General features: G+C 44.6%; 1 protein-coding gene across 13 annotated transcripts in view; it reads left to right on the top strand.

Moving 5' to 3' along the window:
• The window catches only part of tpcn2 (two pore segment channel 2), a 148061-nt gene that overhangs the window by 121013 nt on the left and 8427 nt on the right, over positions 1 to 18621 (top strand). For 12 of the 13 annotated variants that reach the window (XM_037246655.1, XM_037246658.1, XM_037246653.1 and 9 more), the window contains 6 exons: positions 5030 to 5129; positions 6832 to 6903; positions 8349 to 8422; positions 8586 to 8691; positions 16954 to 17036; positions 17114 to 17195. In XM_037246655.1, coding sequence (XP_037102550.1) covers positions 5030 to 5129; positions 6832 to 6903; positions 8349 to 8422; positions 8586 to 8691; positions 16954 to 17036; positions 17114 to 17195 — 517 coding nt within the window. Of the gene's footprint in view, positions 1 to 5029; positions 5130 to 6831; positions 6904 to 8348; positions 8423 to 8585; positions 8692 to 16809; positions 16888 to 16953; positions 17037 to 17113; positions 17196 to 18621 lie in introns of those variants that run through there. The other variant, XM_037246663.1, reaches the window with a different exon arrangement.

Here is an 18621-nt window from a genome sequence, read left to right on the forward strand (position 1 = left end):
CCATCCACACCACCCGACTCCATCATCTCCTCCACTTCTTCTGCTATATGCTCAATCTTCTCTCTAAACTCATTTTTATTCCCTCCGCTATGTAGCTTCCACACCTTCAACTTGGGAGGATGCTTCTTAGCCCCCACCTTTTTGATCCGCAGAGTTAGGTCTCCGATGACTAGGCGATGCTGAGACACACACTCTTCTCCGGGGATTGCCTTGGCATCCCTGACCAGGACGCGGTCCTCCTTTCTGACCATGAAAGGTCATCGTTCCAGTGGCCAAGAAGCCCGCCATCGCAGGTTTGAATGACTATAGACTTGTCGCACTGACATCTGTGGTCATGAACTCTTTCGAGAGGTTAGTGCTGAACCACCTGAAGGATGTCACGGGCCCCCTGCTTGACCCCCTCCAGCTCAAGAAGTTCAACCTGCCGCGAGAGCTTCTGAAGACCTTCTACACTGCCATCATCCAGTCTGTCCTCTGCACCTCCATCACTGTCTGGTTTGGATCGGCCTCCAAACAAGACAAGCACAGACTGCAACGGACAATCAGGACTGCAGAAAAGATAATTGGAATCAACCTCCCATCTATCCAAGACTTGTACCTGTCCAGGACCAGGAAACGTGCAAGGAACATCTCTACAGACCCTTCTCACCCAGGTTGCAGTCTGTTTGAACTACTCCCCTCCGGACGGCGTTATAGAGCTCGGTACGCCAAAACCAGCAGACACAGAGACAGCTTCTTCCCCCAGGCTGTTGCTCTGATGAACTCACACCACTCTTAGAGTCTCAGAGTCATTACTGTGCAATAACATCCTGCTCTCCACACCTTTTTTGAATTTGTCTACACTGTTTGTACTATGTGTCCTCTCTGCATCCATTGCAGCCTGGTCATCCTGGATAAGGGACCTTCCCATCTGTGGTCTCTTCTTAAGGTTTCTCATTTCCCCTAGCTGGAGTTTTGAGTTTTTCCTTGCCCTTTTGGGAGTTTAAGATCAGGGGATGTTTGAGAATATTTGCAATTTTTCACATGTCCTGAGTGTTGTTAGTCACCTAAATGTTGAACAGAGGGTGTGATTTACCGAAGTCAAATTCCTTGTTTGGCACGCTCAAACATGGCGAATAAAAAACTGTTGAATCTTGAATGATGTAATCTATTGTGCTCTTGCAGCCACCCGAACTGTATGTTACTAATTTGGCTTCGTCCTTCTTGAAAAGCGTGTTGCACAGCACCAGCTCCAGTGCGTCGCCGAACTCCAGGATCCTCTCTCCCTCTGCGTTCCGCATGCTGTACCCCTGTCCCCCATGTACCCCCTCAAAGCCATCTGACTCCCTCCCCACGTGTCCATTCAGATCACCTCCCAGAATTATAACCTCATTCTGGGGGATCCCTGACATGATGGCCTTGTCCCAGAATGCATCCTTCTCGTCCTGACTTCTACCAACTTGAGGGGCATAGATTGAAATTACGTTTGTCAGGCGCTTCCCAACGATCAACTTCACAAAGATGATCCGCTCATTTACCCTGCTAATGCTTAGCACTTGATCTATCCACTTTTCAGCGATAAGTACTCCAACACCACCAGTCCCTTCGTTGCAGCTTTGCCAGAAGAACTTGTACCTTCTGCCGATTGCACCCAGCATCCTTGCACTTCCACCCTTCCATCTCGACTCCTGGACACAGCAGACATCCACCCTTCTCCTGTGTAGAGCCTCAACCACCTCCCCCGATCAGTGCGACATGCTGCCGATGTTCCATGTAGCCACCCTAACACGTGCCTCCTGCCCCTCTCTATTCCGGTTCAGGCCTCCCCGCAGTCCATCGGGCTGAGGGCCGGCATATAATCTACCTGCGGTTTGGCCTCCTTTTCCATCATTCTTTTTGTCGTAGGCTGATGAAAATGCCCACGGAGTACTTAAGGCTGTACCCCGCCTCTCCTGTGTTTGTCTAGCCATACTGAGAATATTTTTGGAGCAAAACGTTTTACAGTCGGATGGCCTTCCTGACACCAACCCAAGGGGAAATTGATTTTCTGTAGGGGTTGACTCCCTGAGCCCATTCCTCTCCCGAGGAGCCCACTGGGCAGTGGTACTATTTAACCCATAGTTGGGGGCTGGTTCGTGGGCACAGGGCGTGTCCACACACCGGTGTGCCTGCGTGCCGCACGTCTAGGGGCCAAACCTCCTCCGAGTCCCTTGTAGTTTAGCCTGGGTCCGTGTTGTACCCAGTTACCATGTGTCGCTGCGTGGAGGCACTACATAGGGCTTGCTGTTAGAGAGGCTATGTACTGGCAGGGAGAGACTTACGCACTCGGCTCTCCCGTTCGCATACTGCTAGCCAGCGGTGAGGGTTGACAGTGAGAAGTGACATGCACTGGGCACTCCACCAACACACTAGACGCATCACAACAACCCGACTTGGTCTTATGAAGTCAGACACACCCTTAAGATGTATGCCATAATCAGCAATATTAAAATAACAAAAGGCTTACAATATTTCAGTTGATTTGTAATGAATCCAGAATGTGTGACATTTTTTGTTTTTTTAATTGCATCCATCCATCCATCTTCTGAACCGCTTAGTCCCCACGGGGGTCGCGGGAGTGCTGGAGCCTATCCCAGCCGTTGCATTACAGAAAATAAAGAACTTCATCACAATATTCAAATTTTCTGAGACAGTCCTGTATACTTAGGTCCTAGACCATTCAGAGCCTTATAAACCAATAGAAGTATTTTAAAATTAATTCTTTGGCAGACAGGAAGCCAGTGTAAGGACCTCAGAACTGGAGTGATATGATCAATTTTTCTTGTTTTAGTGAGAACTCGAGCGGCAGCATTCTGCATCAGCTGCAGCTGTCTGATTGATTTTTTAGAAAGGCCTGTCAAAACCCCGTTGCAATAATCAAGTTTACTAAAAACAAAAGCATGGACAAGCTTTTCCAAGTCTTGCTGAGACATAAGGCCTTTAATCCTTGATATGTTCTTCAGGTGGTAGTAGGCTGACTTTGTAATAGTTTTAATCAGGGCTGTGGACTCGGTCGGATTTTTGCACCGAGTCCGAGTCCGAGTCCGGCCTCTTGACCACCGAGTCGGAGTCGGAGTCCGAGTCCGGCTGTCCATTTTTTCTGTTATTTCATGTGACTGCTTAGTCTTTATTCAAGGCTAATTTAGATCAAAATCTAAATAATTAAATAACCATCTCAGTGGCCTAGTGGTAGAGTGTCCGCCCTGAGACTGGAAGGTTGTGGGTTCAAACCCCGGCCGGGTCATACCAAAGACTATAAAAATGGGACCCATTGCCTCCCTGCTTGGCACTCAGCATTAAGGGTTGGAATTGGGGGGTTAGATCACCAACTGATTCCCGAGCGCGGCACCGCTGCTGCTCACTGCTCCCCTCTCCCCCAGGGGATGGATTAAAATCACACGGGGATGGGTTAAATGCAGAGGACAAATTTCACCACACCCAGGTGTGTGTGTGTGACGATCATTGGGACTTTAACTTTAACTTTAATTACAACAGTTTTGTGATGGCTTTGTCTTTATTAAACATATAAACGAATACAACAAACAGATACTTTCAAGTTTCAATTCAACGATTTGAGTTTGTTCGTAGGAACAAAATCGCCTCAACCAAGTCAGCCTTCATCGCGCCGCGCTGATCAGACATGATAAATTTGAGCCCGGAAAACAGGCGCTCTACGCTGACTTGGCTGATTGTCATTGCTGTTAGTGTCCGGCGCGCATTCTCAGCAGCATGATGAAAATAAAATTGAACGTCTTTTTTTTTATTGTCGGACTCGGTGGACTCGGTCAAAATCAGCACCGAGTCCGAGTCCGGCAAAAAATGACAGAGTCCGGCCGAGTCCGAGTCCCCGAGTCCGAGTCCACAGCCCTGGATGTGACTGTTAAAATTCAAGTCTGAGTCCATAACTACACCAAGATTTCTAGCTTGGTTTGTGGGCTTTAACATCACTGAGTGAAGCTGAGCGGTGACTTTTAATCGTTCATCTTTGGCTCCAAAAAAAATGACTTGAGTTTTCTCTTTGTTTAATAGGCGAAAGTTCTGGCACATCCAGTCATTGAGTTGTTCAATGCATTTAATCAGTGTTCGTATGGGATTATAATCTCCTGGTGATATGGTGATATAAATGTGTCCATCCATCCATCTTCTTCCGCTTATCCGGGGTTGGGTTGCGGGGGCAGCAGCTTTAGGAGGGACTCCCAGACTTCCCTCTCCCCAGCCACTTCATCCAGCTCATCCCAGGGGGTTCCAACACGTTCCCAGGCCAGCTAAGAGGCATAGTCTCTCCAGCGCGTCCTGGGTCGTCCACGGGGTCTCTTACCGATGGGACATGCCCGGAACACCTCCCCAGGGAGGCGTCCAGGAGGCATCCTGATGAGATGCCCGAGCCACCTCATCTGGCTCCTCTCAACGTGGAGGAGCAGCGGCTCTACTCAGAGTCTCTCTCGGATGACCGAGCTTCTCACCTTATCTCTAAGGGAGAGCCCGGACACCCTGCGGAGGAAACTCATTTCGGCTGCTTGTATCCTGGATCTCGTTCTTTCCGTCACGACCCATAGCTCGTGACCATAGGTGAGGGTAGGAGCATAGATCGACCGTTAAATTGAGAGCTTTGCCTTTTGGCTCAGCTCTCGCTTCACCACGACAGACCGGTACAGAGTCCGCATTACTGCCGATGCTGCACCGATCCGCCTGTCGATCTCGCGCTCCATCCTGCCCTCACTCGTGAACAAGACCCCAAGATACTTGAACTCCTCCACTTGGGGCAGGATCTCATCCCCGATCCGGAGAGGGCATTCCACCCTTTTTCGACCATGCCTCTTTACAGCCTCTTTAACTATACAGAATTAACAGAAGTTGATGTGAAACTTTTTTTAATCATCTGGTTCACTCTTTACAGTGTCAATTGAATTGTTTTAAAGTTAGGAGGAATTTGATGGCTATTTACATTAGAGGTGTCAAACAGTACAGCTCTGTAAACAAACTGTGTGTGTTTCTCCATGTGTTGCGACAGGAGCCCATCCTCTCAGGGAATGTTTTCTCTGCAGGAGATGGTTCGATTTGTTAACATGCTGATTGTCTTCCGCTTTCTGCGCATCATACCAGATATTAAGGTAGGTATCAGTTGGGGGCTGGGACATGCCAAACACCTCACCAGTGAAAAATTGTATTTATTGTATATAGTGCTCTTCATCAGTGATCCCCAACCTTTTTAGCACTACGAACCGCTTTATTGTCAGACAATATTTTCACAAACCAGTGTTAGATGATCACAATTTTTTTTTTCTCAAAGAGAACTTCTAAAAACCATTCTAGAATAAATGATTCTAATCAAAAGCCAAAAGCATCAATAAATCAAATAATCACAACTGTACATTGTTTTTAGACATTTTATTTGCAAAAATCATCCATTTGAACTACAATCCCATTTCTGTAAAACAGACCAACCACATTTTGGAACGTCACTGTACTGTTCTTCCAGCCAATCATATAGTGTGACGTCTTCAAAAGTGATCTGAACACCAAGGGGATAAATGCAACAAAATAAAATGATACGACCAGCATAAAAACAATGGTATTGTGGTGCCAAAGGGAAGGAGACGCAGGAACTGTGCCGTAAAAGACTACTGAACATACTCGTAAAACGAGGGGAAAAGGAAGAACAACATAAGTGCATTACCATATAAACCACATTCTCAACACACCAGTAAATATGTTTATGTATAAAAGCCACGGAGATTCGCTGATGGTGTGGGGGTATAGTCACCTGACTTGTGTGCTGGCAGCAGGGGATTGATTTCTGCTCAGTGATAGTGTGCATGTTGGTATGACAATTTTTTTGTCTCTGTGCCCTGCGACTGGCTGGCAAACAGTTCAGTGTGTAGTCTGCCTTTCAGGTGGGGCACTGACTTCCGCCTCATATTTCAGAGGTGCATGTTTAGATTCTGCCCTTCTGTGGAGTTTGCATGTTCTCCCGTGCCTGCGTGGGTTTTCCTCAGGGTGCGCCAGTTTCCTCCAAACATTCCAAAAACATGCATCATAGGCCGATTGACCACTTCAAACTGTCCGTAGGAGTAATTGTGAGTGTAAATAGTTTATCTATTGTGCCCACAATAGGCTGGCAATCAGTTCAGGGTGTTCCCCGCCTAACGCCCAATGACTACTGGGATCGGCTACACCAGGGGTGTCAAACTCATTTTTGTCGCGGACCACATCGTAATCGTAGTTTCCTTCGGAGGGACATTATGACTGTCAACGTCATACATAATATACAGTATAGGCTACACAACAAACAAGTTTTGAAATCAGAGACGAGTAAAAACTGTTCAAATATTTTAAAAAGATGCATGGTAATAGAAACTGAGCAATATCTCTATTTTTTAAAAGTGAAGACAATTTGCAATTTTAGTATTGATACATGAAGTCGATGCACAATTTGTCTCCCCGGGCCATATAAAATGATGTGGCGGGCCGTATCTGTCCCCCGGGCCTTGACTTTGACACCTATGGGCTACACCATCCCCTTGACCCGTCGTGAGGATTACCAGTTGGGAAGATGATGAAGATGGAACCAGGGAGCAGCACCCTCAAATTTTGACCTATTGTATACAATGACAATGAAAGCAATACTGGTTCTTGTTCTTATGGTCGTTTGTCAAGAGTTTTTTTTTTTAACTTAAGACAATTCTACATTGTTGCTTTAAGCTTTTTTAGTAAATGTGTTGTATGTGATTAATTAACCAATACAAAAGTCTCATGTATTGTTTAACAAAGTAGTTATTTTCCATGCACTTACACAAGTATTTTGTTCTACAGCTAATGGCTTTAGTTGCAAGTACTTTGCTGGACCTGGTGAAAAACCTAAGAGCCTTTGCAGGAATACTGGTGGTGAGTTAAACAAGATTAATCCATTATCTTTTCATCTTTTCCATTATCCATAATTTTTAGATGACAAATGTTAATAGGTATTTATGACTAAAACCATACTCAGCAGAATGTGTTGCTGTTTAGTTTTGTGTAAAACATAGACTGATTTCACATGTGCTGTACTTATTGTTTGTGCTGACCAAAATGGTTTCAGATGCGTCTCATTATAATCAGATTATTTACAAAGCCTCTAATTAATTGGATGTTATTCATCACAGTCATAACATTTTATTAGACTTCTGCCGTTATTATTAAAAGTTTCTGTTGTGTGTATTGTTGATTTATTTTTCTTTTAGCAATATCATAATGCATCACCGATTAGGATAATTTGGGTATGATTATTTGTATCCCAATTAAATTGTCACACTGTTTGATTGCTAGTATTTTATGTAGTTAGAAATCCAAACGAGGAACCAGCATGAAACAGCTTCCTCAGATATGGATTATGCATCCATTCATCCATCCAACCACCCACCCAACAATCCATCCATCCATCCATCCAGCCATCCATCCAGCCATCATCCATCCAGCCATCATCCATCCGTCCGTCCATCCATCCATCCATCCATCCATCCATCCATCCATCCATCCATCCATCCATCCATCCATCCACCCATCTTCCCATCCATCCATCCATCCATCCACCCACCCATCTTCCCATCCATCCATCCATCCATCCATCCATCCATCCATCCATCTTTCTCTCCAACCACCGACACATCCACCCACCGCTTATCAGGGGTCGGGTCATCGAGGTGGCAGTTTCAGCAGAGAAAACAAAACTTCCCTCTCCCCGGCCACTTCATCCAGCTCTTCCAGAGGGATTCCAAAGCATTCACGGGCCATCTGAGAGACATTGTCTCTCCAGCATGTCCTGGGTTGTCTTTAGGGTCTCCAGTCAGTGGGATATGCCCAGAACACCTCACCAGGGAGACGTCTAGGAGGCATCATAATCAGATTCGTGAAAATCATTTTGGTGGCATGTGGCTTCTGACCACTGACGGACTGAGCTGCAATATACTTAATGCGCAAAGAATTCATAAGACTGACTTGAACTAGAGTGCAATATTCAATTTCAAGTTCTCTGCACACTGCCTATATGCACCCATTTTTGTTTGAATCCTTGTCATATGTGTTTGTGTCACGAATAATTGAATTTGTAATATTTAACTCACATTGAAGTTTCTCTGTGTCAAGACTGTGTGTAAAACAAGTAAACATTCCGTTGATTAGCCAATGAAGGCTAACAATTGAGACCTGCAACTGTAGTAAATACATAAATAACATTAAGAACAATTGGCCAATTATTTTGATCAGGCCCAAGAAACCCTGTTCACCATTAGCGAACTTCAGGTGGCCCGACCCAGCCACGGGCCATCAGTGACTGACATTTCTTCTCTCTGTAGGTGGTTTACTATATATTTGCTGTGTTTGGCATCTGGCTGTTTGAGGGGGTCATTAAACCACCAGCACATATGAGGTATTATTACACAAATGATATAGTAAGTATTTATTTAGTTTGTTTGTTATTAATGCAGTTAATACATAACTGTTTATAATAACAGCATTTTGGCTCTTGGCTCTATATTTGTGCTTTTAGCTTAAGTATCGTTTTGCAATGGACTTTACTTTTATGTTTTCAGTGTGCCATATAATACAACAATGGAAAACACCACCTCTAACTTCAGCCCTGAGTGTGGCACCTATGAACAGCTAGGCTACTGGCCAAACAATTTCGATGACTTTGCTGTAAGTATGTGCTTTGTTGGGAGCGATTTAGTGCCTCACTTTTTGCAATGCTTCTCTTATAGTATTAACTATTTCAAATTAATTTCTCAGTTCTGCAAACAAGTACGAGTTTTATTTTTTTCATTTTGTGGTGTAACTTGTACTTTGGTAAAAATGGGGCCCAAAATCATAAAACTGGCCTTGTTTAGCAGCATGGAAGCATTTGTTTAAGATCAGTCCACTGATTTAGCATTGTGTGGATTTTGATGACAATGTTCCCACTCATCTCATGGAAAATCTGGAAAGGTATTGTTTCAGCTTTTCAAATCACTGACTTGACTACTTTATTTTCCTTCAAATATGCAGTTACTTCTCAGCAGTTATATTAATACACACCAGTTATATTAATATACACCAGTTGGTTGCAAACAATTAGCAGCCATACATTGCTATGCCATAACACTACCGCAGTCATGTTTGAAATTGGCACACTTTGGATTCTTGTTTGTACTTTGTAGTTCTCGATTTCCACCATTTATTCTTCTCCTGATGTTTGACTGATTGCTGCGTAAAATTGAGGTCATAAAATTGGAAAAAATAGCTTGTGACACTGCTTTACTTTGATAAATGTATTATTACCCAAAGTGATACTGTAACCAATCTCAGTATTATATTTGACTAACTGTCTCATTTCAAAAATACATTAAGACCGTAACTAAAACAGTGTTTTTTCACCTCCACCTAATATTGCTAAGATTCCTCCGATTCTTTCAACTCGTGATGCGGAAATTATTATACATGCGTTTGTTACATCGCACCTTGATTACTGTAACGTATTGTGCTCTGGTCTTCCGAAGTCTAGTATTACCGTTTTTTTCCGTGTATAATACGCAAAATTCAACTAATTTATTGTCCTAAAATCTGGGGTGCGCATTATACATGGGTACAATTTTTTTTTAATTTTTTTTTTTTCTTTTTTTTTTTTTTTTTTCTTTTTTTTTTTAAGAAAATCATGGTACAACAAAACCAACAACAGGACTGACCGACAAAGACGTGGAACAAAAAGACAGGGTGACATTACCAAAGACAGGAACAGACACCAAACAGACATCATGACAGTAACACATGCAATGATCCGACGGTGAGCGAGGGGCAGACAGGACTTAAATACAAAACACGTTACAAGAACAATAGTGTGTTTGTACTGTGCTCTGGTCATTTCGTCAAAGAAGGGATAATAGTCCTCTTCTCTTCTTGACTGACAATGAATGTGATAGTTTAATACAATCAGCAAATAACAAAATGCGTATTACAGGTAATATTTTATTTCACAACACTTTGCCTTGTTCCTTTCGTCTCTGCTGTTCACTTCAAACACGCTCCATACGAACGCAATGCTCTCGTATCAGACGCTTGCTCGATCACCTGCTCGTTTGCTGTCACAATGTACCCTACACAAATCCGAAACATTTGTTGCGGCTCCGAGTCACGACGAGGGGCAAGTTTTGGTTTCCAAGGGTGTTTTTATTCCTCTTCAACGTCTCTCCCATACAGAGCCGCCTTTTTCACATGTCCGCACGTCACTTTACTCTCTTTTCATCTGATCGCGGTGGTGCCTTTATGGGCAGTCGGAGAAATCAACGCCAACAAAAAAAAATACATCCAGCCTAGTTAAGACCATACCAAAGACTATAAAAATGGGACCCATTGCCTCCCTGCGTGTGTGACGATCATTGGGACTTAAAAAAAAAAAACAAATTAAAAAAAAAAAATAAAAAAAAATAAAAAATTGGGTGCGTATTATACATGGGTACAGGCTTTTTTCCAGCATCAACATGCCATTTTTAGGGTGCGTATTATACATGGGGGCGCATTATACACGGAAAAAAACGGTAAAAGTCTTTAGTTGGTATAACATGCTGCAGCGAGACTGCTTACAAGGAAAAGAAAAGTTTGATCATATTACCCTGATACTAGCCAACTTGCATTGGATCCTGGGTGTGTGGCTGGCTGCCGTGCACGTAGAAAAAAAAAGCCCTGCCATCCAGGAGTCGGGATGGCGGCCATGAGCGCCTCTGAGCAGTGTTACATTACACAATTTACACTCTGGACGTGTCACGTGCCTGCGTCACCTGCCTTCCAGCCAAGCCCCCAATCAAGCCAATCACCAGCACCTGCCACAGCTTGTTAGGTCAGGCCTATTTAAACCCTGTAAATCAAACCAGTGACTGTCGGTTTGTCTCCTTACCCTGCCCGTGACGCCACCACCGCAGCTCACTGTACTCTGCCTGAACGATTCCTATTGCCGACATTATCCGTGTACCGCTCTTCTGCCCGGCGCGCTTGCTCTGCTGCTCTCTACACCAGGCTGGCTCCTGCCGTCAGCCAGCTTGTCGCTCCGAGGCCAGCACTCCGCTGCGACTCTGTCCCGGTCATCCGCCGGTTCCTGTTCCGCTGCCCAGCCAAGTTGGCAGCCCAGCCTTCCACGTCCCCTTTATCAATAAAGATTTGTGCTGCATTTGGTTGCCCTGCCTTGTTCGTGACAGACGTCCACTGAGCAATGCGCTGCAAACAATCGCCTCTTTTTGTCAGCAGCTAACAAGCTAAGCCAGCCTGAAAGGCTTGTTTGACATATACCAAGACGAGTTTATATAAACACAAAACTATTTAATGTTTCAACCAAAACCAACACACCTTTGCTGTCACAAGATGAAGATTGTTGTGTTGAATTAAGCCAACACGCTTCACCCACCCAGGCACGAAATACCGTATTGGCCCGAATATAAGACGACCCTGATTATAAGACGACCCCCTCTTTTTCAAGACTCAAGTTTGAAAAAAGACTTTTTGAACACCAAATTTAATTTTTATACAGAAAATACTTACAGTACATCTGAAACAAATGATTAACAATATATTCGAGAGAAAAAGCATGTTATTTTGCCTCATTCAAATCATGCAAAAACTGTCTATCACATCTTAATATCTGAACATTTAAATATGTAAACTAAAGTGCAATCACATTTGTAAATGTATGGCTTCTGGTTTTTGAAATGTAAATAAACCAATCTACTGTGATAAAACAACAAAATTGCAATAACTGCATTAACCATCAAAGTGAAGTCTAACTAACTGTAGTCTTGAAAATAATCTGAATAAGGAAAAACATTGCAATAAAATAATGCAAACTGCTACCGCTATTGTTGGGGAGCCTGAGGACTGTATAGGGGGTTCGCTCTGATGGTTATGCTCTTTTTGCCCCCGGGTGTCGGTCAGAACACAGGAGGAAAGACGTGGTTCAGTTTTGATTGCTTTACTGAATAATTGGTAAAAAAGTAACAGGCACTGTGGCTCATAGGGCCAAACCGGCAAAAGGGTATAGGTGTGTGTGTGCGTGTGTGTGTGGTGTGTGTGTGTGTGTGTGCTGTGTGGTTCTGCAACAGACAGAAATACAGCACGTAAGTCAACGCTCAACGACGTCACACAACACTAGTAGACGGCACACATTACATAACTAAATGCGCGTAACGGTTCCGCTATACTAAATAACCATAAATGAAATACTCTCTGCAACACACCAAACATAAGTCATCAAGACAATAAAAATACATTTGCTGGCGACCGTTAGTCGGCGTGCCACTGCGTAACAGCTACTCGTACGATGCGAGGCAAACTTAAAGGAGCGCGCCGAAGCGATCAATCAAACGGCGCACACACAAAACAAACTGCGATCAGACAAACGGCACAACAGTAGACAGTAGTAACAATGAAATGTATATACTCACTTTGTGTCAAAGACGCACACGATCACAGCAACATCAGTCGATACCAGCAACCTTTAACTTACCGCTTCGCACAAGCTCCAACAATTGCGATAAGCTGAGGTAACTCACGCGAGACTTAAGGCACGGTGATGTAACTTTCCAACATTTGCTGGACGTGAGTCTCTATCCCGTCCGTGTTTTCCTTGCCCACCTTCCTCCCTCCCAACTCCCTTTTCCCTTCAATAAACCCTGGTCCAAGCTGCTTTTGGTCACCCTGGCTCCAATCATTCCTGACAGACAGGGGTTCGCTTTGGCCCGGGGAGTTAAGTTCAGCATTCGCTTTAAAGATATCTGGCGGGTCTAGCGTTGTGAATGGGTATAATGTCTAGACCCCGAATGTAAGACGACCCCCACTTTTTCAGTCTTATTTCAATGCAAAAAACATCGTCTTATATTCGGGCCAATACGGTAATTATATAAGTCCAGGCTCTTGGGCGGTATCGAAGTCTTCCCACGTGTAGGTGCTCCTCTTAATAATCAAATAGTTCACAATGTTGTTATAGCTGACTTCTGATTGTGGAAGTCCATAGGGATCGTTCCCGCCAACCTTCTTGAGCTTTTCCTCAAATCTACTTCAAACGGTAGGCTCCAGCAAGTCGATGTAATACACGGGTATCATAATTGAAAATGTTTTTAACACAACCACACGAGTGGACCTCCAGAGCGGATGTGCATGTTTCAATACTTCTTAAGGTGCGGATGTCAAAGACTCAATATTAACAGAAGCATGTAGAACAGCCGATCCTTGGTCAGGCCCACCAAAACTCACTCATTCAATGATTAGCCTGTTAAGTGTACCTTCCTGGTGGAGCCTGTAATTCTACAAGGTGGAATTATACTTCAAAGGATGGTTGTTGTTGCTGCAAGATCCTTGTCCGGGTTCCTTTAAGTCAAGTGACATTGAAGGCAAGGTGGGTGAAGACCCCCCCCCCCCCCCCCCAAGGAATTTGGACAGCTGACCCTCCGGTTAATGAACGACCCACTCAATTGCCTGACCCAAGAGTAAGAGTGTTCAAAATGAAAATGATTCATGTCTACTGGCTAAAGAAGAAGTCCTCTGCATGAACAAACCAAACAGCCTGACATGGTGGTGTATGAGAGGACCACAGTTGTGATAGATGTAGCAACCCGAAATGATAGCAACATCCGTAAAGGGAAACATGAAAGCTGGAGGAATACCAAAGGCTGAATAAAGAACTAGAGAAAATCTGAAGGATGAAGGCAACATTGGTGCCACTCGTGACCAGGCACTGAGGGCAGTTACCCTCAAGTTGGAAGAATGGCTCCAGCAAATATTAAGAACATCAGACATGCCTTTGTAGAAGACATGTCTGAATAACAACTTCAACTTTTCGGAAGATTCCAAGATGGAGCAGCTTCTGCTCCATATGGAAAACATATGGAAATGCCTTTACTTTCTCTTCATACAGCCTGGACTCACACAAACATATTCTGGACTTAGTTTGTTGCTCTGGTGTCACTCCCCTCAATTGCTCTGCTGTTGATCTCCCCATCTCTGACGACAAGCTGGTTTCATTTAAGTCTCACACTGTCCAAAACTAAACATTCACGAACAATATCATTCCGTAACATCAGAAACACTAACCTGACCGACCTCACAACTGGCATTGACAGTTTCTCCATCATCAACCCCCCCACACCACAGATCAGTTGGTTCATTTTTACAATGATGGTCTCAAAGCTCTGCTTAATTCACTTGCACCCCTCAAAACCCGGAGTGTTTTATTTCCTCACTCTGCCCCCTGGTTCTCCCCCCACCTATGCCAGCTGAAGGCCAAAGGTCGTCAGCTGAAGCGGCTCTTTAATAAAACTGGACTCACTGTACACAAAGAAATGCACCACGCACACATCCTCCTTTATAAGGACGCCCTCTCCTCAACCAAATCTCAATATTTTACAGAAAAAATCAGCGCTGGTGCTGGTAATACCCGGGCCCTGTTTTCAGTAGTAAACAATTCCATCCGCCCTCCTGACTCCCTCCACCTACACTTCTACTCCACCAATCACTGTAACTCTCTGATGTCATTCTTCAACTCAAAAATATCCACCATCCACCAACAACTGGCCCCCCACTCATCCAGCTGTCCACCCCCTTTTGTTCCTAACCCCCACATCTCTATGCCCCTCTCCTACTTCCAAATCCCCTCTGTCACCGATCTATCAAAACTCATCCGGACTTCCAAGTCTACCTGCCAACTTGACCCCACCCATCCTCCCAGGTTATAGCCTCCCTCCCCTCTCTATTACCCCTGATAACAGCCATCATTCACTCCTCTCTCACCTCTGGTTCTGTCCCATCATCGCTCAAGACTGCTGCTGTTACACCTCTACTGAAGAAACCTGGTTTAGACCTCAACATCTTCAATAACCTCCGCCCCATCTCCAACCTGCCATTTCTCTCTAAAATTCTGGAAAAAGCTGTAGCATCACAGATTCAGGCCCGCCTTTCCAAAAATAACCTTTATGAACAGTTTCAGTCAGGTTTTCACCCCCGTCACAGCACAGAAACAGCCCTCATCAAAATCACAAATGACCTACTCATGGCAGCTGACTCCGGTTTAATATCCATCTTCATTCTCCTAGACTTGAGCGCAGCTTTTGACACCATCTCCCATTCCATCCTCCTCGACCAACTAGCCTCCATTGACATATCTGACACACCCCTAGACTGGTTCCACTCATATCTCTCTGGCCGTAATCAGTTCATTCAGTTAAAATCATTCACATCCGATCCCTCACCCCTATCCTCTGGTGTTCCCCAGGGCTCTGTCCTTGGCCTTATCCTGTTCATCATCTACCTCCTCCCACTTGGTCTCATATTCCGTAAATACAACATCAATTTTCACTGCTATGCGGACGACACCTAGCTCCATGTTCCCTCCAAACCCTCTTCCAACTTCCCACCCTCCTCCCTCTGTGCGTGTCTACAGGACATCAAAACTTTCTTCACCTCCAATTTCCTCAAAATGAACAGTGACAAAACTGAGACAGTTCTCATTGGGCCCAAATCCATACTCTCCAAGCAACCCAGTTTCACCCTCACCATGGACAACTCCATCGTCTCCCCTTCCCCTCAGGTCAAGAGTCTGGGTGTCGTCCTCGACAGCACTTTATCTTTCCAGTCACACATCAACAACACCATCCGGTCAGCCTACTTCCACCTCCGAAACATCAATCGCTTCCGCCCCACACTCACTCCCAACAGCGCCGCAATCCTGGTTCATTCACTTGTCACTTCCCGTTTGGACTATTGCAACTCCCTTCTGTTTGGTCTCCCCCACAAACTCCTCCATAAACTACAACTGGTTCAGAACGCTGCTGCTCGTATCATCACCAAAACCCCTTCCATCTGTCACATCACCCCCGTTCTTCACCAACTACACTGGCTTCCCATCAAATACCGTATAGTCAGGGGTCTCCAAACTACGGCCCGCGGGCCAACTGCGGCCCGCGGGCCAGTTTTTATTGGCCCGCAGCAAATTCTGAAAACATAATTGAATATGGCCCGCACAAGAAGCTTGAGCTCAACTCTGTTGCACTTCTCAGTTTCCACACTAGATGGAGCCCGCCACACAAAGCGTTTGACGTCCCATTAGCACCCCCCCCCCCCGGAAGGGAAGCGAACACGCAGCGTATAATATAATTAGCAAATATTGGCCCCCGGGCCCCTTCACGTTAATAAATCTGGCCCTCCTTGCAAAACGTTTGGAGACCCCTGGTCCATAACCTGCCCCCCCCATATCTGTCTGACCTCATCCATACCAATATCCCCACCCAGTCCCTCAGATCTGCCTCCTCCATCAACCTCACCGTCCCCCCAGCTCGCCGCTCCCCCCCACGTCTCTGGAACTCCCTCCCCCCTGACATCAGAAACATTGACTCAATCACCTCATTTCAATCCCACCTCAAAACCCATTTATTTAGGCACGCATTGACCACCTACTGCACTTGATGCTCTGCTGCAAGCGCTCTTGGCTTTTTTAAACTGTGTCCTTTCTTGAATTGTTTTTATACCTATGTGCGGCGACCTTGAGTGTCCTGAAAGGCACCTGATAAATCAAATGTTTATTATTATTATTATAAACACACACAATTAATTATTGGGAATAAGATCCTGCACAGAACCCTCAAGCTCCCAGGCCTCTGGTGAAGAATCCAACCTTGAAGGAGATACTGTCCGGCTGAGGAAGTGTATATCTCGACAGAATTTTGAAAATATGGAAATTCAGATACATATTTGTAGAAGTGAATTGCCATAGTTTGTCAGCTCTGAATATGTGCAACTTTTTACTAGGTCTGTGATCCAATTTTGGGCTCCAACCCGAAAGTTGAGAACCACTGTTTGAAAACTTGCTAATATAACATATTCAGAGGATATCTATCTAAGGCTGCGGGTACTTGCTCATGCTGACAAATATTTGCTCCCGCTGTTTTTTAGGGCGCCATCATTTTGCTGTATGATATCATGATAGTCAACAACTGGCAGGCCTTCATGGATGCGTATACCAGATATACCACTGAGTGAGGAAAAAAGATAAACATAGAGCAGCAATTGGATATGATGTTGAACTAATTTAAATGTGTTTAATGTTTCGCAGATGGTCGAAAATCTACTTTGTCTGTTGGTGGTTCACCTCCTCTGTCATGTGGGTAAACTTGTTTGTGGCACTCATCCTAGAGGTCAGTACACTCAATGCACAGACAAATCTGTTTGAATACATTTTGGCAAGAGGGAGTAAAAGAGTTTATAGTCAAAGCAAAGGTGACACTAGGACAGGAGGTTTGGGCCCTCAGGTGATGCACAAATGGACAGATTTGAGAACAATACAAAACTGTGTAAAAGTTTAAAGTCACCATTGTAGTATGTTATGTTATTTCACTCTGATTTTAATATGGTACACAGGAACAAAATAAACCACAAAAATATAAATTAATGCAAAATATACCTTGGTGTAGGGAACCCTGGTCCAACGAGAGCTTTTACAGCCGAGGATGACCAACAATAAATGATAGTGTCGTCAGCATAAAAATTGAAGAGGTCATTTGACAGATTGTCACACATTATTGATATGAATTGAGAATAAAATGGGTCCAAAGATAGAGCCTTGGGGGACACCTTTGTCAATCTCCAAGGGTGACGAATTCGATCCAGACATAAGCGCACTGAGTTCTCCCAGATAGATAATGGGCAAACCGTGATACTGTGTTTTTTAAGAGGCCAATCTGAGTGAGCTTCTTTATCAGTATAAGTGGTCCACTGTGTCAAATGCCTTTGACAGGTCTAAAACAACAGGCAATACAGTGTTTCTTACCGTCTAAAGCAGAGGTCTCAAACTCAATTTACCTGGGGGCTGCTGGAGGCAGTCTGGGTGAGGCTGGGCCGCATCAGGATTTCCACAAGAAAAGCGCTGATAAAACATTCCAATGTTCTCAAAAATCTTTATTTTTAACACAAAATAATGAATTAAATAAATTAATTAAAAATGAATAAAAAAATAAATAAATCTGTAATAATAAATAAAGCGGCTCGGTGGCGCATTGGTTAGCACACTGGTTAGCACACTGGTTAGCACACTGGTTAGCACACTGGTTAGCACACTGGTTAGCACACTGGTTAGCACGTCCGCCTCACAGTTAGGAGGGTGCGGGTTCGATTCCACCTCCGGACCTCCCTGTGTGGAGTTTGCATGTTCTCCCCGTGTCGTGTGGGTTTTCTCCGGGCACTCCGGTTTCCTCCCACATCCCATAAACATGCTTGGTAGGCCGATTGAGCACTCCAAATTGGTGTGAGTGTGAGTGCGGATGGTTGTTCGTCTCTGTGTGCCCTGCAATTGGCTGGCAACCAGTTTAGGGTGTCCCCCGCCTACTGCCCGATGACGGCTGGGATAGGCTCCAGCAGGCCCGCGACCCCCGTGGGGACAAAGCGGTACAGAAAATGGATGGATGGATCCATCCATCGATGGATAATAAATAACATTAATGATCATACAGCAGATACAGACGACTGAAGAAACCACATATTGACTGGCTGACTAGAAAAGCGCTGATAAAACATTCCAATGTTCTCAAATGTCTTTATTTTTAACACAAAATAATAAATGAGATA

Source organism: Syngnathus acus, chromosome 3 (genome assembly GCF_901709675.1).
Source record: "Syngnathus acus chromosome 3, fSynAcu1.2, whole genome shotgun sequence".
In the NCBI taxonomy this organism is placed as follows: domain Eukaryota; kingdom Metazoa; phylum Chordata; class Actinopteri; order Syngnathiformes; family Syngnathidae; genus Syngnathus; species Syngnathus acus.